The following is a 22400-nucleotide window of genomic DNA, read 5'->3' as shown; positions in this document are numbered from 1 at the left end:
AACTCGACGTCATCTACGTCTACGTAGATCGAGATAGGCACGTACGACACGCCTTCTGGCTCTCTCGGTATATATGCTTGATACTCGACTACACTCAGTCCTGGCAATCAATCGGTACATCTGGACACCTGGAGCTCCAAAGCTTATGGCCGGTTGTTAGCTCCATATTCTACAGTGGCGCAGCCACAGAGCTCCTATCAGCCTTGAAAACCCGTTGCAACGGCTAGACCCCAGCCAAGTCACGGCTCCACTGCGCTGGATACAAGCGCTAGGAGCGATTCCCGCTGAACAGTCTAAACTCAACGGGAAGAAACGAACTTCACTCGAAGCACTTGCCGCGGCGGTTAGAGAAAGCGCTGACCACAAGATGATCAACGCGATATTCGGGAAGCTCTGGTGGGCTCTGGTCAAGAAACAAGCATTGACAGTTGTTAATATGTGGCCATTGCAGATGGCAAGCCATGCATCTTGGCGTCACCGACCTTGCTGCCCCCAAGTGGATTCACAAGTGAGCGGGTGACATATTGTAGATGCCTGCCAGCCATCCTGTCTATTTCCATACCTCCCGATGTGACCTCAGCACCGAACGGCCCCAATGTTGCATTCATACACAAGTTGCACCGTCACGCCGCCGGGTCACACATCATTTGCGCAAGCCATGGCGCTGGCAACTTGAGGGTTTTTTGCCATCACCCTGCGTCGTAAACGGGGCCACAAAGGTCCATCCGAGACATCCTACGGCTGCCGTGGCGGGGAATTTCCACTGACAATAGTTTTAGATGGTTATGGTGGAGTTCGACACGGCTGCCTTGCTGCACCTCAAGTGGTGTGGTGTGATTCGGATCGCTAACGTCCCGAGAGGTGTTGCGATTCCTCTTCTGCTGTCACCAGAATTAAGCCTTCAACCACGAGATCGTATCTCGGGGTAATTTGACGGCCAAGGGTTCACTTGTCAAAGTGCCCTCCTAAGTGCAATGAACCGCCCCCAACGACCTGTCCGGCGCTTATGCGGATCTGAGACTGGTAAACCACTGGCTTTCCCGAGCGCCGTCCCAACAGGCTGGACCGTAAGCCCCAGACGTGCGTTGGAACCACGTGGGGCGGGAGGGTTCCGAAGCTCTTCCTAGGCCAAACTCTATGCTGAACTCATGCAAGCCTCGGGCTTGATCTTGGTCGCCTGAGTCAAAATCTCCGTCGCATCCCACTGGATGACGCGATGCATACACCCACACGGCGCGTAGTCCTTCGCCGATACCACACCATGTCAGGTCGACGTCACCCGCAGCAGACAGCAGCACACAGCAGCAACAGGATCGCACGCAACTGTCCACGATATGGGAGTTGCAATCTGTCAACTTCGATACGGCGACTACCCTCGCGGGGCATTTGACAGCTCGCCCAGTCAGCAATTATGCGCCGCACTCGCTTTCACGCCAACAGGAGGTGCAATGAAGTGTTTCCATCTTGTTGGATCCATGACCAAGTCAGAAACGACCGAGCCCGCTTCCGATTGAAGACCCTAGTTGCGACCCCAATTTCAGAAATCGTCATCAACGCCAACGTCCTCCTCAGTCCCACGGCCCACTAACTTGCCTATGGCCGCCGGCGCAGTTCAACTCCCACCCAATAGAATGGGACGCAGCGCCGTGCCGCACTGCCGCACGCGCATCATTGCGGCGGCAACCGCAGTCATTCCTGTTGCAACACCACTGGGGCTTGACATTCCTGCTCAAGTTAACCTTGAAAGTCACCATTATTTCATAGTAATGATTTCATAGTAATCACAACGTTAATTGGATTTGGACTAATGCAGAGCGGCTGCAAACCTGACCGCGCCATCTTACTGCCACGCCGCACTATATCAAAGTGAGTAGGAAAACATGGTCGCGACGAGGCATCACGGCAGAATATGGATTGGTGACTCTGTGACATATGTGACCCAAGGCCCTATCGCTTGTATTCATGTACACGATGGAAAAGAACACCATGGCATAATATTGTGCGGTATCTGCCCAGCTCGAGGGCGGACGGACATCTCACATCGTACCGCACGCATGGCATATCGAGGCGACATAGTCCAGCGCCCCAGATACGCCTCTCCATGACGTTTTGATAGCTAGCAGTAAATGAGGGCAATAATCGCCTCTAGACCCGCTCCGCGGAACACCTAATTACCAAACTGCCGCATGTCATGTGAACGATTCCTTACTGAGCCAAGCGTACGTAAATGGCTCCAGTTGGGATATCCCGTCCATGCAGTCCCCGTATGAAATGTGCCAAGGCAGCAAACGCCAATCACGGAAAAAGGCTGTATCGCCCACCTCGTCCGGATAGAGAAGTCCAGCGTGGGCAATGCCATCTCCATGTACCGGCAATTGATTTCTTGCGCAAGGTAAGATGAATGCCGGCCCTTATATGCTATTCTCAAATCCCATGTCTCAACTGGAACCTTGGATGCTTACCTCCGGGACCCTGCGCCAGGTCCTGGACGTTGTCGTTCAGTATTTCTTGGGATGACGATGCGACGCTACAGTATTAGAGTTTGGCATTTGACTTGAAACTGGGGAACATATAAACCACGAAGAAAGGTGCTTAATATGTAAAAGTTAAACATGACTCAATAACTGAATAATGCTTGTACGCGTATTTCCACTCCGCGACCGTCTGAAGTATCCGTCCCCATGTTCCACGGAAGCTCCGGGTCCACGGAAGCTTCGGGTCCAAGGGGGTGGTACCGTTCACAAATGTGGGCTCGACCTTGACCATGACCTTAATCTTGTCACGGTAGTTGGCGAAGCATAAATTCTGGTAAACCTTGATAGATGCCGGCGAGTGGACTCCCGATGAAGTGGAAAATTGGATAGAGACGAGGGTATAGACCCACGCCGAGTTCAATAGAACGAGACCTAAATGTCAGCATAGTTTTAGACTTACAGAGCTCGTTGGGCGAGAATAGTCGGTTGTGACGCGATCCGTTTTGCCGTGGCGCTGAGTAAAGTCAGGTCGCAGAGGCAAGTAGTGGCTAGCGACTTACAAATCAGCTTCATCCGCAGAAAGATTCTCGATATTGCTCGTTGTACATACAGCATGGCTGAGTAAATTAACGAGGCATCTACCCATTTGATTTTGATGTAATGGATTCGGTGGACGTGAGTATGCTCGGACGATGAACGCACAGCGATGTCGTCCAGCACGGGTGTACCAATTCAGATAACAAATGGTCCAGGCCGTAGTCTCCCATAAGATTATACGACACGACAGAGACCCGATGGATACCATCTCCCTCCCGGTTGCATTTTTGAAAGGATATCTCAGCAGTCTGAAAACAATATGCCGCAAGGGCGGTCGGTGAACCTGCTAGCGCCGCCTATCCCGTACCGTTACCGTCTACAGGAACGGCGCGTTGAGTACTCTCCAGGATCATCAGCAGATGCTCAAACGGCTAATGACGGAGTACAAATCCAGTTCCCCCGAGAGTCAAGGCTGTGCCATAAGCTCTTGGAAATGTATGCAGTACCACAGCTTCCACTCAGTAAAAGTCGACACTGGAGCAGAGGATAGATAATCTTCTACCTCACGTAGTATCCGTTACCGCCCCACCTTGAAGGGGGGATCATATCTAGACTCGGTGTGTCCATCTGCGACGTAGATTAGCCATGGGCCCCTGAAGGAATCAAATATAGCCACATCCACAAGTCCAATTACAATACAATCGAATCGCATCATTCATTTCGCCGCACACATTAGAACCACAAATTACAAATTCACGCCCACATCGCACTGGTAAACTAATCAGTCAACTCGAATGAGACCTCTCGTTTCAAGGTACACACACGAGCTACATACAAACCCTCCTAGCCCAACTGAACCTCGCAAGAATGAAGCGCACCCGGTACTAGCGAAGCGCAAGATATCAACGCAATACAAAGAGCACACAAACATACATATATGATACAAAGAGCACCGAGAGTCTGTCTGGCCGGTCCGCGGTATTGCGGCAAGTACTGTCTCTACTCTCTTCCCTACTCACTCTCTCATTCACCGCTAAGTGCTTCCTCTCATCGCGATATACCACCCTTCATACGTGCTCTCATCACATTGGACTTCATAAACCTTTCAAACATCATACATATCTCGGTCTATCCGCAGCATCAGTTGCAACATCCGTCACGCCATTCTCGGGTATCAGGGTGGGTATCTTGAGGGCAGGAACGTGAAAGGCCCCATCAAGGCCTCCCTCGACGCCGACGCCGACGCCGACGCCGTCGTCATTGCGCTAGTTCTTGTCGTGATACGTTTTTGTGTTCACGTGCCTCGTCCCCTAGACAACAACTTCCTCCTCATCAGGATCCTCAATACTAGTTCGGCGTGCAGCTTCGTGGGTACTCTTGATCTTTGAACCGTCCTCGCTCGTGATCTCATCCGGCTCTTCCGACGCGGCCCTTTCGCTAGCGGTGCTGCTAACCGCAGCAGCCGGAGCACTGTCATCCGTTTTGGACTTCTCCCTCTCCTTGTCTTTATCCTTATCCTTGGACCCGAAGCCTTGGCTGCTAAAAGGCCACAGGCTCGTGAACGCAGAGCTCTTCTGACTCTGGCTAGGCGGGTGGAGAGGTAGCGGTTTGACGACTACGGTGTTCGCACTTGTAGCAGCAGCGGCATCACCACTACCTTCCTTGTCTACCTCGGGCATGGCAAAGTCGCCGAATTCCTCGTCCTCCAATGCATGATCGTCTTTGTCCGAGTCGGAATCGTCATCTCGTCCGTCACCAAACTTTTCCTTGCCTTTCCGTGACAGTGTGTTTCGCCACCAGCTCCCTCGGCTGTGGGCGTTCCACGAACCAGCGTTTCCGCCCTCATCGCCAAGACCGTCATCGCTGTCGTCGTCTTCGGCATCGTCTGCGAAAGGATCTTTCAACATGCTGTCCGGTTCCTTAGTGAGCCTGGCGCTATCGTCGTCATCGTTATCGTCATCGCCATTCTCGATCTCAGTGGACTGCGACTGGGTCGTCGCAGTACCCTTCTGATGCATTGCAAGTCGAGCAGCCAACTGCAAGCGTGCACGGGAAGGAGGGGTGTTCAACGGAGGAGGGGGAGGTGGGGGAGGTGGAATGGAAGGCGGGCTCATAGATGTCGAAGACACGTTTAAGGGGTCGGTGTACGCACGAAACTAGGACAATATTAGCTCGCAATCCCGTTTTCCTGCCATGAAGCAGGGACTATATAACAGAGAGTTTGAAATAGTGATTTGAGCACGTGGGAGGAAGTATCCAGTCCGTCCGTCCAGGAGGAACCAAGGTTTTTCGAGCCATCGTGGCTTTCTAGGGGACAAGCCATTCCCAGGAGTGTGGTCACAACTTCAGGATATATCGATGCAACGAGTGAACTAGCGGCAACTATGGATACTTAATCCTCGGCTGCTACTACCCTATCGCTGATTGTATATCTCTGATGGTTGAAAGACCGGTGACAAGTGTTGGTTTGGGTGTCCATAATTTGAATAAATATGCGTGAATGAATTCCTGACAAATCGTGACCACAACCTGGTTGCCTGGCCTCTCCAGTCGACAGGTTGGCAGAACATCCACGGAAATTGATGGTGTGAAACCAACATAGACGAGCTTTGGCCATGCATCTGGCCAGAGCTCACCTAGGGTGGATTCAACGTCCTGGGACCAGCTTTCGTACACCACACAATCGACAGATGCCGGTAGCGGCTGTTCGCATCCCCCAGTGTCGGTCCCGGTGGTTCTACTCGATTTCGTCGTTCCCCCCCAAGACGGAGCTGAGTGCCCTAGTAGCCGCCGCGGCGCGGGATACATTCCTCGGTGTGCTTGGTGAAAGTGGTGTCTGACTGTCGTCAGGGATAAGGGAATCACTAACCTCGTTATTGACGTCTTCTTCATTATCCTCGGATTCATCGTCTTCCTCGTCACTCGAATTAAAGCCTGAGCCGCCGGACAGTATACCGTGGCTTATACTAAAAGGCCCCAAACTACTGCCACTGCCGTTGTCTTCCAAGCTTCCACTGCCGTTGAGTCCGGCTTCTGCAAGAGCGTTCGATCCTCCCTGCGACAAGCCGAGACTAGACAGTCCCATGCTTCCCAAGCCATTACCGGCCAGCGCCGCTCGGTTGCTCATAGCGACCTCGGGTCTAACACCGCCCAGGATGGCATTATCCCTCTCTCGTGTCTCCGCCAGTGCTCCTTCGACATAGTTAATCCAGTCCTGGCTCATTACTCGCTCCACCACCAGCTCGGACAGGAGATCGGGTGGGTTACGCTCAGTGAACTTAACCACCTCCTCGGCGATTAAGGTCAAGTGCCCCATGTAGCCCATGCGAGTCTTGGTCTCTGCCTGTGACTTTTCACTAGCAAGTTGGCCATTGATGATGGAATTGGTAACGTCAGCAGCCTCAAACAACGAGATGGCCAAAGTGGAGTTGTATCCGCGGTCCATGGGTCCATTAAACACCTGTTGCACGATATCGTAGACCACGTTATGAAGGAAGTTGTTCCAGGGATACTTGAAAAAGAACGACTTGGGCTAAGGTCAGCATACGTACGGTCGCCCAAAGCATGTACATGGCTTACCAGTATTGTCGGGACGACCTTGTGCTCCACAAACTGCATTTTGAGAAAATCTCCTACCACAGGTTTAAGATGACTATCGCCAGCCGGTTGAGCATCGGCCTGGTGTCCAACGATGATGGAAACTTCACCCGTCTCGGATACATCAGGCATGGCCTGATCCGCGGTAGCCGGCAACTGTTCGCCGGAGACCGTCGCGGACGCTTGCTCGGTAGCCGGCGCCGGAGCCTTCGTGTCTGTATCCACTTCTATTGGCTCAGACTTGGGCTCGGTGTCTCGGTATTCGGACGCCGTCTGAGCATCTGCCTGGGAACCTCGATCGATGGGCTGGCCCCATTCCTGTGTCTTAGACGTTTCCGATTCAGACATGATGTTGTCAAGTGCGGTTGCCGCCTGGTTATCCGCCGACTCCACAATCGCATCACCGCTCGAAGGCGCTACGCTGAGGAGCGCGGGTGGTTTCCTCGGAGACAGGGGCGCCGGGGCTAGATCCGGCTCTTCGAACTGTTGCTCGTTGACTTTGCCCTCCTGGACGTTAAGTCTAGGGGAGCTCAGCGGCTCGTCTACAAAGTCGTCATCGTCCTTATCAAGAAATGATGCAGAAGGACCGGCATGGATCTCCTCCTCTGCCTTGACAAATTCATGAGAAGTATCCTCAGTCATCTCGCCAGCGGGTGTCACCTCTTCGAAGCCGTCATCGTCGGAAGCATTAGTAACCTCTAATCGACGACCATCATCCGGTGACGAATGCCGGCCGCGCATTACGAGATCCTCAGACGATTGTGCCTCTTCGCCCCGACTGACAGTCAGTCGACCTTCGGCTCGCATCCTCCGACGTTCCTCGTCTCGGACAGCAATGAGTTGTTCTGATCCAATCTCGTTCAACAACGCCATGTTGCTACAGTGCAGAAGCTCTGCCATGAGCTCGCACGTCTTGAACCGGTCGAAGCCCAAAGGCTCTATCTTGTCTCCGAATGTCGAGTCCAGACGCTGCCCCTGGGCGGGCATCTTCATGATCAGGGTCATAAAATCGGGGATGTGTTCGGCGAATAAACGAAGGAGGGTACCGAGGTAGATGGGATCCCGACTCGACGGTGCTGCATTGTTATCTGGGCCAACCTCTGGGTCGTAGTCGGAATTGTTCTTGCGGATGACTTCAATAATGATACCTACACCTACTGTTAAAGGGTTCCCACCACCGAGCATGTATTGTATCAGCTGTTCGACGCATGTTGTCGAGACCAATTGCCGCGTAAGCTCGTTGGGGCCAATACAGGCCTGCTCGTTCTGGGAGGCATTGGCAGATACGGTGATGATAGCTTTCATAAAGTCGCCGGCCGATGTTTGCGTAGCCCAGCTGTGCTCAGGCCCGAGGAAAGAGAGCAAAGTTGGCATAACGTCTTTCGTGTAGAGCCACTGCACCACATAAATGGGTTTGTTAGTTGTCTGGTCATTGGTCATGAAATCTGAGGAAGTGTCGTCAATTACCTCGACTACGCCCTGACCACTATCAGTTCGCTCGAGGCTGATAATCTTTAGCAGCAGATCCATGATCATGGGACAGTCAACGTGTCTGAGCATGTCAGGTACCGCGCCGTCGAGAGACTTCAGCAGCTCGACCATGTCCTCGGTCTTTTTGTCGAACAGGGATTCGTTGACTTTGGTGAAGTAACTCGCTTGAAGGGGATCGAGAGGCGCAGGAAGCTTGAGGAAATTCCAGAATTTACGCAGCAGCGCCGTGTTCTCCATTAGAGCCTCATAGATGGACCAGTTGTCGGAAGACAGCACCTCGGCCGCCACGTACGCATACCGGTTTCTCTTCTTTTCGCCCTCGTCTTCTTCATTTTCGCCATCGTTTGTAGCCCGCGACGAGGCACGGGGTCGGCTGAAGGATAGGCGGGACTTGCCCTTCTTCTCTTCCTCCTCCTTCTCGTCGGGGTTCTCCACGGGCTCGAGCTTGGGTGCGACAACGTATTCCAAGAGCTTCTGCAGAATGTCCTCTCGTCGCATGAACTCGATGAGCTTCGTATTGTGTTGCTTCAGTTCCTGGATCAGGTCGCTCTCGTCGAGGAGATCTTCGAGTTGGAAGCCTTCTTTATCGAGGATGGTATCGATGGTGGAGATGTTGGCGTAACCGCCAAATCTCCAGAACATGACGGCGGCGTATGCTAGGCGGCGTGCCCAGCTGGTGACCGACTATGTGACTGCGCCGGCAATGTGTGGGGTTGTTGTAAAGGTCTGGGTTTTGCGGGTCAGCATACGAAATGCGTCGTCCTGTCGTAATCAGCCTAAGTTGTCGCTTATCAGGGTCCAGAAGGCTGCGGACGATCGGCGGTGCCTTGGAAAGCGAGCCAGAGGGCGACGCGAGGACGATGGCCTGCCTGGTTCGTGGGTTGTTCTGTGAGGCCAGAAAGGCCTTATTTTCCTAAAATGACTGTTTATCGGGCCTTTGGAGCCCTGTGGCTATTCCAACACCAGCCAAAATATGCAAATGCGGTCGCGATTCAGTCGGTCGCAGTGACTGGGCCCGGCGCCGCAGTGGGTATCTCTTTTTTGTCGTCTAAAATGCAGTGAACGGTGAAACAATGGTGGTGTATATGTTGGATGAAGCCGAAGATAGACTTGGACTTTCCAGGATGAAGAATAGCAGACAGTCAGACAGTATGTCAGCCCGACGTGGGTTGCGAAAAGACAGTTGCAACTCGGCGAACCCAGGCGCCCAGCGATTGCCGCACTCGAACCCAATAGAATTGATGGTGCAAGCGTCACCGCGTGGTTTTACTTTACTTGGGGCTGCTTGGGCTTGGGCAGCAGCGGCCAGCCAGTGGACAGTGAAAGGGAAGGGCCCCCAAAGAGACCCAGATCAAATCTGGATAAGGCACTGGGTTGGTCCGCTGCCCACTTTGCATGGGGTCAAGTAAGCGTAAGACAAGCTCGTGCTACTCCCAGATTGGCCAAGCTCATTCTTATTCTCGGAGCGCCTATCTTAGGGCTACGGAGGAAAAGAGACACTAACAACTGGAATCGTAGCTTTGAATTAGGAGGAAATTCGATAGCAGGTGGAGTTGACATGACTACACACTGTCAAAAGTTCCAATACCGCCATGGCCTGCTGGTTGGTCTTGAAGTTTTTTCTCGATTACATCTGAGAACGGACAAAGTACGGGGGCATCTTGTGCGGCAGCACTGCGTGGACACCACATGCAGATGCCAGCAAATACCTCCTCTTGCAGCAGCACTGTGACGTTATTATGCTGATGACCCAGCAAAGTGACGATGTGTGCCTACGGATTTTCGCAGGCCGATATTGTTCCGACTGGCGGGGTTTGGGCGAAGACTGCGACGCCTTTACCCGCATGTTCCAACTGCGAACACAAGACTCCAATTGAGACCACTCAGTGCTCACGTGATCACCCATCTAACAAGATGAAAGAAACCTCTACTACGCGCCACTTGCTACATTGCCGTGGAAGGAAACAAAGAAGAAGTTGCACAGTCTGCTGCTGAACGTGTAACGGCATTGGCCATTGATCCCCTTTGGCAAGTGAAATTGTATCATTAACACAGTAACGCTCTTAACTTCAATCTCCAATTTTTCAACAACCACATAGTCATACTTGAGCCGGAGTTTGAACCAGACGATGTTGATCGCTAGTCCATGGCGGTGGCGGCCAGCCGATACGACATACAGCCATCCACTCTGTCCAGGCGACTTAACAACGCCCTATCACACTGCGCCGAAGCCAACTACCCGCAGAAGCTGTTACCCGAACAAGAAGAGACTATCGTCACTTGGATCCTGCATAAATAATTTCGTGGGCGCGCCCCTTCCAAGAAGTATGTTGCCGAATTCGCTACCGAAGTCCTCAAGGTTTAAGGAGACTACACGCCAGTCGGCTCTTCACGGATTTGGGGCTCTCTGTCGCATAACCCTCAAGTCCACGCTAAAACTGTGCACCGTGTTAGGACATCGAGGGTACGCACGACCAATTCCCAGAAGGTTCGCGACTTAGTCCGCCATGAGTACCGTATCTAGCCGAAGAACGAATACAATATAGATAAGGCTAGTGTCCAAGAAGGTGACGACAGTTAAGGCACAATTGTTAGCAACTCTGCTCCACTGTGACGACACCCCTATGGTCTAGCTTCTGAATCACCGAAGGGTGCTGTAGGGTTTGTGCTAGTAAGGTAAGCAATGCTGGTGGGGTCTTGATTAATAGTAATCAGTGCGTGTTGAAACTAATTGAAGAATGGTTTAATAAATATATAATAGTTAAGGCTTGATAGGCCTCACCTATAGGTTATACAGATGCTTAGATTAATTACTGAAGTAAGAACCATCTACTATAAAAGCCTGGGAATCTGTCCTTCATATAGCTATTCGTTCCTTTACTGATCTACTAGATTATCTGGATCACTACTGGTTCTAATGATCTAATCACATGACCTTTAATATCTCTTCGTACATTATTTTCATCCCCTGTGGATCCTCGTGGCCAGGTTTCTGCCCATCGCACTGAACAGGAATGTTAGATGAAGACAGTCCCCTGTAACATAGATTCGACTAGCATAGACCATGCCGGCACTGCGCCCGGCACGTCTCACGTGATGAGACGTTAAATTTCAATCAATCAATCAATCAATCGTGGCCAGGTTAGACACTACTGGCTGGGTCAGATTCCTTGCATACGTCGGTTACCACTCAGGCTGTGGCACACCTATATATATTTATAGCGGTAAGAAACTACAAGCGCATGGACTTTTACAGGGAAACGTCCTAATAGGTGTGAAGGTCAACCCTCGCAGACTCACTACAGCCAGGTGACTTACAGCTGGAACACCTGTCATGGCAGTGCCAGATGTGAAGCCAATCATAATCCCTGTAGGAGCCCCGCCAAGCGTGGACGACTTAGTCGCGCTCCCTCAAACCTAAGTTGTCATCTTCTTTCCTTCGCTCCTTAGAGTAGAATCTTCATCGATAGCACCTAATCGAGGTCTCTAACAATGCGATGCAACCCAGGTCGTGACAATAGGAATACGCTACTAGTATAAAGAGATAGACTAATAGAATCATCGCTAACTGCTAGATAGACTAACCGTACTAATTGGCCTTAGCAACGCCCCTGCTTTAGTAATTCTAGAAACAGCCTAATTACAGGCGCAACGCAGGCCATACCCTATTTATAATGCGCATTTCCTCATCTACTTAACCCACGTAACATCTAGAAGACGTATGGAGTAACTTGCTACCTTAAGAATTCCATGCTAGCTTCCACAGTCGTAGGAGTGGGGGATCCTAGGATTCCTGGAGTCATGCTCTTTAATAGTTCCTGGGGGGTTAAAGGAGACCTCTCGATCTATTAGATCAATCCGTAGGTGCTCGAGGTTCATGGTTATGTATTTTTTCTATCGGAATCCAAGTACCAGGGGCTGTATTGATACTATGAAGGTGTGTGAAGGAGCAATTCCAAGTTGGCCTCGAGGGATCTCTAAATACTGCAACGCGTGCCTGCCTGCCTCGTACCCCTCCACACCTCAGGCCACAACTTGCCACACTAGTAACATAAAGGCCTCAGCTCTTTGTAGCTCCATTACTGCATGCGGCTTAACGATGGTATCTGTCAGGGTACGGATAGGCCGAAGGCAATAGTACAGAGTGATGGGGAGCAATGGGCGTCCATCCTGCTTAGCACCGGGTGGTCACCGGCGGTCACTAGCGGTCTCAGGTAGGGCTGCTCAAAGTGGTTCATTGATCTCTAATCTTCCTATCTTCTTCCCAGATACCTTCCCTTGCATAGATAGCTAGAGCGCGGGGTTGGAGCCGTAGAGCACTAGTTCTTCCGATTCTTCAGTGCACCAAGACTTCCATATTAGGCCATGACTCGCACGTCCCTATACCGGTGCCCCACAGGTGCTCAACCGGTGCCGCGCATCCAGCACTCTGACAGCATCTATGTTTGGTGAAGCTCGATATTGAATAGCTGAGTTAAGTGGTGACTCCGAAAAGAACGAGGCTGGACTCAACTAGAGTTTAATAACATACTAGCTAATAATTAAACCTCGGTTGTCCGATTCATGAATATAAAAGTACTCAGTATGGTATTTTCCATCTTGTCTGACCAACTTGTCCTTCCCAAACACCTTCCAACCCTTCCTTTCGTACATCCGAATAGCAACCGTGTCCTTTTCCAGGACTCCCAGTACCAACTTCGCTCCAGATTTCTGCGCCTCTATCTCAGTAGCCTCCAATAATCGACGGCCTATCCCCTTTTCCTGAAAATCCGGATCAACTGCAAGTCGGCAAACCTCCCATAAGTCGCCGTCATGACTGAAACCAGCATCACGCCACATTTTGCTGGTGATTGAGTTCTCGGAAACACGCCTCAGACTGACGTGTCCCAGGACTTTCCTTCGACCAGGAGGCGAGGCTGACGTCTGTGGTTGCTTCATGGATTTCTCCCTACTGGCGCCATTGTTCGCCCCAGCTTCAGAGTCCTCAGCACGGCAAGGTACCAGGGCGAGTATTTCTACCAGCGCATCACCTCCTAAATACACCGGGAGCCACCGGTCTATGTCGTCATGACCTGGTGGCCCATCAACCGGGTAGTTGCTGGCCTGATAGGTGGCTTTGAAGAGCTCAACCAACGCTGCAAGGTCGCTTATCTGTCGCAGAACAATTATGATGTCTGTAGAATTTGACATGAGGAGAGTGAGGGTAGTGTATATTGTGGTTTGTTGCCCTTCGTAGTGACTATAGTTCGTTTCAATACTACTTGAGGAAAGCCTTAGCTTCCAAAAACCACATTCTCATAACATCTCGAGATCGCTTCAGTACCTTATCGCTGATTCTTGCCTCGAATTTTTAAAGGTGTCGCCCTATTTTGCTTAGAAGGGTATTGTATTTCTGGATAGGGTCTGCGTTATTAATTTTTGACAGGTATGGGTAGGATTCAGTAGAGACATTGCCTACATAAGTACTCTGCACGTAATATATACCCAGGTAATAAGCACATGCACATCCATCCTATTATCAACGGTTACTGGGGGATTGGGGGAGAGGGGAGAGGTGGGATATGGCGAAACCGCCGGGGAACGCATATGTTGAACATTCACCAAGTTCATCACGTGCCGCTGATATCGACCGGACAGCCCCTTTGAGGTCATTATGTTATTGAATGATATGATTCATCCCATTCTCAGCCCATGTCTTGTAAGTTGTCGCTATGAAGTAGAGGATGATAATAGGGATGAATCTTTCAGCCAACAGTGTCCAGCGCGGTTGGCAGTAGAATCGCAAGCGAGAAGAGAGGGTCGATTTTGCCCCAAGGTAGAATGACTCAACATCATGTTTGACGAAGCCCTGGGTTGGAAGTAGAAACTCTCGGTCAACTCCATGCGAAGAAGCATTTTGAAGTAGGGTAGCATGCATTTGGCGCTACCCAAGATGAAGCATTCTCCAAATCACAAGCCTGTTTGTGAGACAAGGACTGTCAGCTTGGAGTAGTACACTCTGCTAAATGAATGCAAGTGACATAATCTTCTTACTCGCCGTATTCGCCGAAAACCAACTGTGACGCTATCTCTAATTTCAATTGGTCGCTTTCCAACATGTAAGACTCCAACGTGTGCATCAACGACGCATTCATGGATCCTATCGGGGACGTCGCTTGAAGATGTTGACGTTCAAATTAGCTGACGCCCCCAATGGATGACACATTGGTTGATGCATTTGATCAACTCCGCCATTTATTCTTCTTTTGGCCTGTTCGTCCGTCGCCAGTGTCTTATTTGGTCGACATTGCCAACTGCAAGTCCCACACCTGCCGGTTTTCCCCATGCCATGGCGGCCGAGATGTCTCTAGAGCCTAGACTGGCCATTTTCACCAACGAGACCGAAAACCCGGTCGAAATCTTCAACTCTGGTCTCGTGCCTCCCTCAACCGAAGGATGGCGCATCATAGGATCCGGCATAGTTCTCTTGTTCCTCACTGCGCTATGGACGTATATGCGATACTGGAGTCGCAAGGAAATAGGAAGGCCCTTCATGTTGGAAGATGGGTTGAATCTTGCCGCTGTCATCATATTCTATGGCCTGGTTGCCAATAACTTTGTGATGGTCCTCGTTGGTGGTATGGGGCATCACATGTATGAACTCCAACCCTGGCATGTAGTTCGTCTTTCCAAAGTGGGTGATTTTTCCTTTTATTTTGCGAATAAACCCCAGACAATCTAACTCGGTGTTCCAGGCTACATACGCGTGTCAACTCCTTTACGCAGCGTCAATGGGCTTGGTGAAGATCAGCATCATCAGAATGTTCATGCGTATCTTTTTCGTTCGCCGGTTTCAAATTGCAGGCGTCATTGTTATGGGATTTTCGATCGCCTGGATGATCCTGACAATGCTCATCGGTATCCTGATTTGCCAGCCGATACAGATGAACTGGGATCCAGCAACACCGGGTGGTAGATGCGGCGACCAAGTGGCGGCATTTTCGTCAGTTGGCATCATTGATGTGATCAACGAGTTCAGCATGCTCCTTCTCCCGATTCCCATGATATGGAAAATACATGTTCATCGACGATACAAGGTCCTCATTGGGTGTATGTTCGGGGCTGGTATCCTGTGAGTTTTGTCTTGACCCCAGATCCAGGGGATTCATGTATTTAACTCTTGCAGCACCATGATTTTCGGAGCAGTACGCCTCTACGAAGTTCTTCAGGTAGAGTTTACAGATACCGCATACACTGCCGTCAATGTGACCACCTATAGTGCGGTTGAGTGCGGCGTAGCTATCATCGTTTCGAGCAGTCCGCTACTTAAACCAGTCTCGGATAAGATGTTTGGAAGGTTTCTGGCGAAGACGGAAAAATTAAACCAGGGCCCCGACTGGAAAGAAAAGGAAACGAGATGAAGATGCCTGCCTGGCGCGGGAGCAGCCCCCAACACCCCATATATCTATCTGGATTCACAGAGATGAACGAGTTCCTTGATGAGTTGAACGAATTGGAATTAGGCAGGATGGGAGCACATCGAGGACAACGGGATATCTGTGTCGCGGCTATGGGACGTCACTCTACCGACAACTCCGGCGAATTCAGAACAGGGGATAGTGGGTCGGCGACGAGGATTGTGGTGACGAGCGAGACGATTGTTACCAGGGGGAGACCGTGATGCAAAGAACAGTTGAAAAATCACGATAAACCCAAAAATACTCACGTAGCCGATGGGGGTATTTTTCCGTTGTTGATTTAACTATGAAAACATATCTATTTAAATAGTTGTATGCCATTATAACAATGAATATAATGGCTGTGAACCCATAAATCCTTTCCGGAACCAGGTGCAAATTCCTGCTGCGATGTAACCCCGCGGGGACCGACTCCAAGCCAATATGGCTTACATCCTTCCTCACAATGTCGGGCCTCCAACCCTACCGGTGGACACTTATCGAACTGGTTCCGGATATCCTTATCTGAACATGTAGAAGGCGTGCTTCCGAGGCCCCTGTTCATTGCTTCCACGAGATGAGACACATTATGAGCCGTGCCAGAGCAGGGATGGTTGTAGCGCACCAACTTGTTATTGATTTTAAAGTCGATCTACACAGCCAGATATCCAACACCCCAAAGAAGCTCCAACAACAGCGCCACGAAGAACAGCGATTTGGAAAACCCCCGCGCGTAGCTGTGATACTTACGTAGAACCGGTTGTCGTCGAGGATCCAATCATTCGTGATGGGGCTTACTTGAAAGCATATACACGAGCCAAGCGTCAAGCTCCACCAGGTGCAATCGGCGCCGAAGTTAACAAAAGAAAGTAAAATGGGGATCCTCCTGTCCATTCAGAACAAAATTGGATTGTAGGAGGACAGTACCAGGACTGGCAGTGTCGGAACTGTCCGTTATGAAAACCTTGTCTTTGTAGACTGTTTTGTAAAGCCCTATGGGAGCCGGTACGGGGAGCCCCGGCAGGAGGTTGTAATTGTTATAGCTGAATTGGATAACGAAGTTTGAAAGCGACTGCGGTCGAGATGTATCAGATGTAGAGGGGAGCGTAAGGGTTCTTACACTGTTGAGTATAGTAGTCCCGCTATAGCTTAGACAGGACATGCATACCAATTTACAAACACTTTACCCCCCATATGCACACGCATCACTACACCAAGGCTAAGGCCTAGCGACTAATCCCCCTTCTTTCTATCCTTACCAATGTACTCGAAGCGGTGGATCGCAGCAAGGATATCGAATTTAGTCGAAATGTTGGCTCCTGCTTACTAACTATTCTAAGGCACGGAAGTAAAGGTCGTCGAAGTATACACTAATACCCCTCCAAGAACATATTAATAAGTCGTGGATAATTACACGGTCTGGGTAATAGTGACTGCAGTCTCACAGCCTCAAATCGATAAGGGGTCGAAACCCTAATTTGTCGTGCGGTGGAATGGGAGAGAAGGAGCGGGCTACTTTTGAAGGGGATAAGACCGCAATTAACCAGTTCTCGACGAACCCACGAAACATCGATAACAATCCGTTCACGATAAGAGGTATAGACGTAACACCAACAGACAAGGCAAAGATCTTAGGGTTGTCATAGATACGCAACTCCGGTTTAAAGAGCACATCTCCAGGGCAGCCACCAGAGGCCTCTAAGCAACTATGGCACTAAGGCGCCTGAAATAATATCTCCAGCTACCGCTCGACAGCTGTTCGTAGCAGCGGTTGCGCCAAGAATGGACGATGTAATGTGTGGGTCAACGCCTGTGGGCTAAGACCACTGCGTGCCATCAACCGGCTTCAGAAAATAAGGGCCCAAGCTATCTCGGCCAGGACGGTAACCAGACGAGAAGTCATACCAAACCACATAAACCATCCTCAACTGGACTGAGGCATCCATGGTCATGAGGAGGCAAATTCCTCCAGATATAGGATATACTCAAAGACATCGACATTACCCTACCTGGGAAACACCCGAAAACCCTACGACGACTTGAGACGAGCAGAAACCAACGTCCCTGCACAGTTATGACCTGGTATGACACACCTAAACAGCTACCAACACATATTTGGAGTCAAAGATTCAGATCAATGCCCCTGTGGCGAAGCCAGGGAAACAATCCGACATTTCGTCTTCCGATGCTCGCTGTGGACACATCACCCCACACAACTACTACAGCATGCCGTCGATAGAAGAGGCATTGGTTGAGGTTAAGGTATATTGCACATTTGTAGCATTTAATACAAGCATTATAGTTACATGGATGTAGTATAGGAATATAGTATTAATGGTTTCCTTCTGCGTGCATCATACGATCAACTCATGGCTTCTGAAGTGTTACCTCTGAATGATCTTGAGAGTTTTCGCACGTTGATAAGTTTTGTTGCGCCTGAAGCTGTAGCATCCAGTCGAAACACGGAAAGCTATCCCTATGATCTCACAGATCAGGTCTGCGGCTAAGTGTGGTCAGGCTGTAACTTCCTTACAGTCAAACCTCCTGTATTCGTGTCGCATATCAACGATCTCTGCTCACTTCGGGATGAGGATCGGCTGTTTCTCTCGAGTTGCATGCAGGAGTTGGGACCGCCAATGGTAGTTGCATACTCTTTCCGACTCAGCTGGTTCGCTACCTACCAAGTACTGGAAGCTAGTGTGTGGCATGTGTATATAAGGCGACGTCCCTTTTGTTCTTTGGGCACACATCTCAAGCAATTCCATTTCCCCTTCCTTGCTGTCGCTTAGTCTCTTTGATCTACTTTGAAATTACCCAATATTTCATTAGTGTTTGAGACATGGTTCAATCCCCACAAAGATGTCTTCAATGTCGGAGGAAACCTCAAGCTATCTCTCAAATTCCAGCTCATCCATACGCATGAAGTAATGTAGTGACTGCATCATCGAAGCAGATCGCAAGGCGAAACACCAGGTCATCATCGCCGTGGTCCATCCCGAGAGTTTGCATGGACTAGAGGGGGAATGCCAGACGCCCCGGTGGAAGCTGTGGCAGATTATGATCTCGCATCTTCCGTATTAAATTCCCTTAGTCTTCCTCCTTTACCTCGCTGACTTTTCTTCTTAAGCTAAAGCGTCGGTCATCATGGCTACTCTAGATAAGCTGTAGGTCTTTATCGATAAAATGACACATGACATAAACAAGGAACACTTGACTATTCAGGTCAGCAAGAAGATTGAAGAGGTGACGCTCCACGTCCTCTCGTTCATCCGCAAGCTGAGCATTTTCTGCTATCCTAACGACTAACACAGCGATGGAAAGCTCATGGTCAATGGCGCATCTACCTTTGAGTCAATTAGGCTTGACGAATGGTAAGCTAAGACGTATACACATCCTATATTAGGCGAGGGCGTGATCGTCAGAGTTGAGATGAGCTATACTTTCTAAAGAAGATAAACGGGAGCTTCACACCCACTTGAAACGCATGCGCGAATCCCAGAGCCCTGGCAAGCATTATTCAAGTAAGTGGCTTCAAGATGTTCATCAGCGTCTGTGGGCAGATCTTGTCGCTCTTGAAAAGTTTGATAAAGAGGCTGTCTAACATGTTCTCGTAGAGCGAGCACAAGGAGTCTTCAAATCCCATACACGCAATGTTTGCTTGAGAGTTTACTCCTACATTTGTGCATTGGAACAGGTCATAGGGCAACACTCTATTCATGGCGTTTCTTTCTACAGCCCTGGTGTTTATCATTGCAGCAATGATGGAATGTTTATATTGGTCTCGTCTCATCGAAGTACAGAACCGGAAACTGTTGCGTACCCCAGGCACACCAGCTGCGTGCTGGTTGCAGCGTTTTGGTCAAAAGCCCGTAGATGGCTATTCCTTGGCAATAAACCCCTGGCAGTGGTCCCATCATCATCATCACCGATACAGTTCACTTGCCTATACTGCCCATATAAATTATGTGTCATCAGTAGAGCTCCTATAATCAAGACGGCTAGGAGCCCTCAAAAGCCAGGCTGGTCCCGTTATAACACTTGACCAGTACATTAAGGCAGAATTGAAATACCGAAACAGGTAAAATGGCACAAATGCTTATAATTGATCAATGGACGGGTATCTATTCTCTCTTTCATATTTACTCCGCCAATCCATGCCGCCAGCCCATCTGATGACATTCGAGGCTCCATTTCGTAGTTGCAAGTCTTGGAATATAGCGCTGACGTGGATTGCCATCCCCACGTCGCGAAATGTGGCAATTCCCAAGTCCTTTCCCAACTTGATCGTTCCAACAGACGGCGCTGAATCTTTGGACATAATTGGCCCCTCGGCGCTTGTCATTTGGGCAAGTTATGTCGAGACAATGCCAGTGGGATTGCATGCGATTGCTATTGACCTTGGCCAATACGCATGCGCCTCAGACGTCGTGATTGCCGTGTGCGACGCTGGCATCACTGGTGGCCCTATCATCCCGGCGGGGTGTCTGTAAAGCTGCATTTCGCAGGATTTTCAATTGGCGAAGATGCGAACGGCCAAGTCGACACTGCCGGTCGCAATAACGCACCGTATCTGTACCTCAGGTGTGGCAGCAGCTTTGGAACTACCATTCTTCGACGCGCCATTGGACTCGCCGTTTCCATTTGCGACGGGTTCTCGAACGATACCAGGAGCCCATCTGAGGCAGGATATGAAATGCCCGTGAACATCCGACAGTGTCTTGACGCACTTTCCCTCCTGGCTCAAGTCCCAACATCGCAGCGTCTTGTCATCCGAAACACTCAGTAGATATTTTCCGCCGGGGTGGAAGAGTAAAGCGCGCACCCAGTTGTCGTGGCCGACGAGTGTCTTGATGCAGTTCCCTCGTGCGTCCCAGAGTCGTATAGATTTATCTCTTGAGCCTGTCGCCATAAATTCGGCACTGCTAGACGCAAGTGGTGGCTTTTTCAACCCAGCAAGCGGTGCCAGGTGTTTATATGCTGACCCCGGGGCCAGAGTACAACATTCGACAACATGCTCGTGTCCGACAAGAGTGAGCTTGCTCTCCGGGTTCGAGAGGGACACATCCCATAACCTGGCAGTTTGATCGTTTCCAGTCGAAAGTAGGTATCGGCCGTCCACCGACGGACACACATCTCTGACCCAGTCCGCGTGGCCCCGGAGGGTCTTGACGCAGTAGCCTGTCGACACATCCCATATGCGTAGTGTCTTGTCCCGCGAAGCAGATACTAGAAGGTTGCTAGAGCTCGGTGCGCCTGCTGCGCCGGATGGTATGAAGCGTACGGCGCTGACGCTGTGATCGTGACCCGGTAGAGTTCTGATGTTCTTGTACTCGTCAGAGGGGTCCCATAATTTGATGGTTAAATCGCTCGAGCACGATGCTAGGAGTGTTCCGCCTCTCGGCCCTCCAAAGTCGACATCCAGCACTGCCTTCGTGTGACCCTTGATGGTTCTTTCCAACTCGCCTAGCTCCCAGTCCCAGATTTTGATTGTGTAGTCCTCAGACCCCGAGGCTAGTGATGAGAAGACAGGGTGGAAAGCGACGCAGGTGATGGGTTCTCGATGGGATTGCAATGTGTGCCTCGGCGGCGACCTGGGTAGCCAGCTGGTGGGGTCTTGGTTTCGGCGGGAAAGGGATGTAGGAGTTGCGTTGTCGATTTCGGACTGTAAAGTAGCATTTCTTGACTCGAGATCCATTATCTGCCGCGCGAGAAACGTGTCAGCAAACCCGTCAGCCAGATGAGAGCGTGTGAACGTACCTTCTTTTGCAGGCGCACCACACTGGTCCACTTCTTCTCGAGGAGACCTTCATATTTCTTGGACGTGGTGGCGTCGAAGGTGTCGCCCAGCTCTAGCTCTTGCCGCAGCGCTTCGGCTGCTGACGGCAGATTATTTGAGGAGAGATATGCGATAATGGCTTTGTGCAGTTCCTCGGCTTGCCGCGAGGTCAAAATTGGGGTCGTCATTTTGGCCAGGTTCCGATTTCTGTGCTCAAGGCTCTATTGAGCCCAGCAAGGTGTGTTCAACCAGAAGGAGCGAAACGAGCAGCTGGTAACGCCGCACTGCGTAGTTCGTTGGGCAGCAATCGGCTCAAGTGTGAGATGAGGGTGGACGGTGGTTGAATGCTGCGGCTCGTATTGGGAAATGGGCTCGATCCAAGCGTTTGTAAGCTTGTAGTGATCTGACGACGGAGTCAGTTGTTGTTGGGTAGCGAAGCGGGACGTTCCGTTAATGTGTTCCGCGGGGTGAAGGGCGGTGTTTGGAACAAAATTCACAGCAGAGGACGAGGCAGATAAAGGAGGTCATTCACCAGAAGTCGGATGGTTCGACACTTAGAATCATCATATCCCTAGGAAAGCTGACCAGAATTCGCATTTGTGGTGCGTAGTTCAGTGTGAAGCATCAGACAGAAGAATCATGTTTCAAGCTATTGGCCTCTCCATGTTCTCGATGTCAATTTGAATGCGGTCAGAGAATCAAATCCGAGTCAAAGTTGCATTGACGGTTGGTGTCAGCCACACTAGGGATGCCGGCTTAGCCACACTTCAGACGTTAAAGGCATAGGGATCCAGGGCTATTGTCAGGATCAAAATATTGTTGCTTCGATACCTTTGCTCATCCAATGTTGGTCATGCACCGTCACATAGTCCAGCGCAATTGTCTATTAGGATGGGGTTGAGTCAGTAGCATCGATTTTCGGCCTATATCAGCCCGCAACACAAGAATAAACACCAAGAGTGTACATTTGAAGCAGTTTCTAGAGAAATCAGTCATGGTGTGGCTGCCAACCCCTGTCGAACTGCATCCCGTGTCAACACAGACCGCATGTGCGTCTCGGCTTGCATGTCTGGTATAACAGGAAAAGTT

At 50.5% G+C, this 22400-nt stretch overlaps 5 protein-coding genes across 5 annotated transcripts; 1 reads left to right on the top strand and 4 right to left on the bottom strand.

The window, feature by feature from the left end:
• Positions 1-4321: 4321 nt before the first annotated feature.
• BCR38DRAFT_489460 (uncharacterized protein) lies at positions 4322-5309 on the bottom strand (the record flags this gene model as incomplete). The annotated part of the gene is made up of 2 exons (XM_040864400.1): positions 4322-5167; positions 5226-5309. The coding sequence occupies 2 exons, from the start codon at positions 5307-5309 to the stop codon at positions 4322-4324; spliced, it is 930 nt and encodes a 309-aa protein (XP_040711462.1).
• Positions 5310-5748: 439 nt separating this feature from the next.
• On the bottom strand, positions 5749-8741 carry BCR38DRAFT_353045 (SIT4 phosphatase-associated protein-domain-containing protein; the record flags this gene model as incomplete). The annotated part of the gene is made up of 3 exons (XM_040856748.1): positions 5749-6537; positions 6591-8003; positions 8076-8741. 3 exons carry the CDS (start codon positions 8739-8741, stop codon positions 5749-5751), a joined length of 2868 nt encoding a protein of 955 aa, XP_040711461.1.
• Positions 8742-12629: 3888 nt separating this feature from the next.
• On the bottom strand, positions 12630-13289 carry BCR38DRAFT_489458 (acyl-CoA N-acyltransferase; the record flags this gene model as incomplete). The annotated part of the gene is made up of 1 exon (XM_040864399.1): positions 12630-13289. One exon carries the CDS (start codon positions 13287-13289, stop codon positions 12630-12632), a length of 660 nt encoding a protein of 219 aa, XP_040711460.1.
• Positions 13290-14439: 1150 nt separating this feature from the next.
• BCR38DRAFT_400322 (uncharacterized protein) lies at positions 14440-15568 on the top strand (the record flags this gene model as incomplete). Its single annotated transcript, XM_040857736.1, has 3 exons — positions 14440-14772; positions 14834-15210; positions 15265-15568. The coding sequence occupies 3 exons, from the start codon at positions 14440-14442 to the stop codon at positions 15497-15499; spliced, it is 945 nt and encodes a 314-aa protein (XP_040711459.1). The 3' UTR covers positions 15500-15568.
• Positions 15569-20045: 4477 nt separating this feature from the next.
• BCR38DRAFT_352811 (WD domain-containing protein) lies at positions 20046-21499 on the bottom strand (the record flags this gene model as incomplete). Its single annotated transcript, XM_040856732.1, has 2 exons — positions 20046-21233; positions 21293-21499. The coding sequence occupies 2 exons, from the start codon at positions 21497-21499 to the stop codon at positions 20046-20048; spliced, it is 1395 nt and encodes a 464-aa protein (XP_040711458.1).
• Between the last annotated feature and the right edge of the window lie 901 nt (positions 21500-22400).

Source organism: Pseudomassariella vexata, assembly GCF_002105095.1.
Source record: "Pseudomassariella vexata strain CBS 129021 chromosome Unknown BCR38scaffold_16, whole genome shotgun sequence".
Taxonomy (NCBI): Eukaryota; Fungi; Ascomycota; class Sordariomycetes; order Amphisphaeriales; family Pseudomassariaceae; genus Pseudomassariella; species Pseudomassariella vexata.
This window is presented reverse-complemented; position numbering and strand designations above follow the sequence as displayed.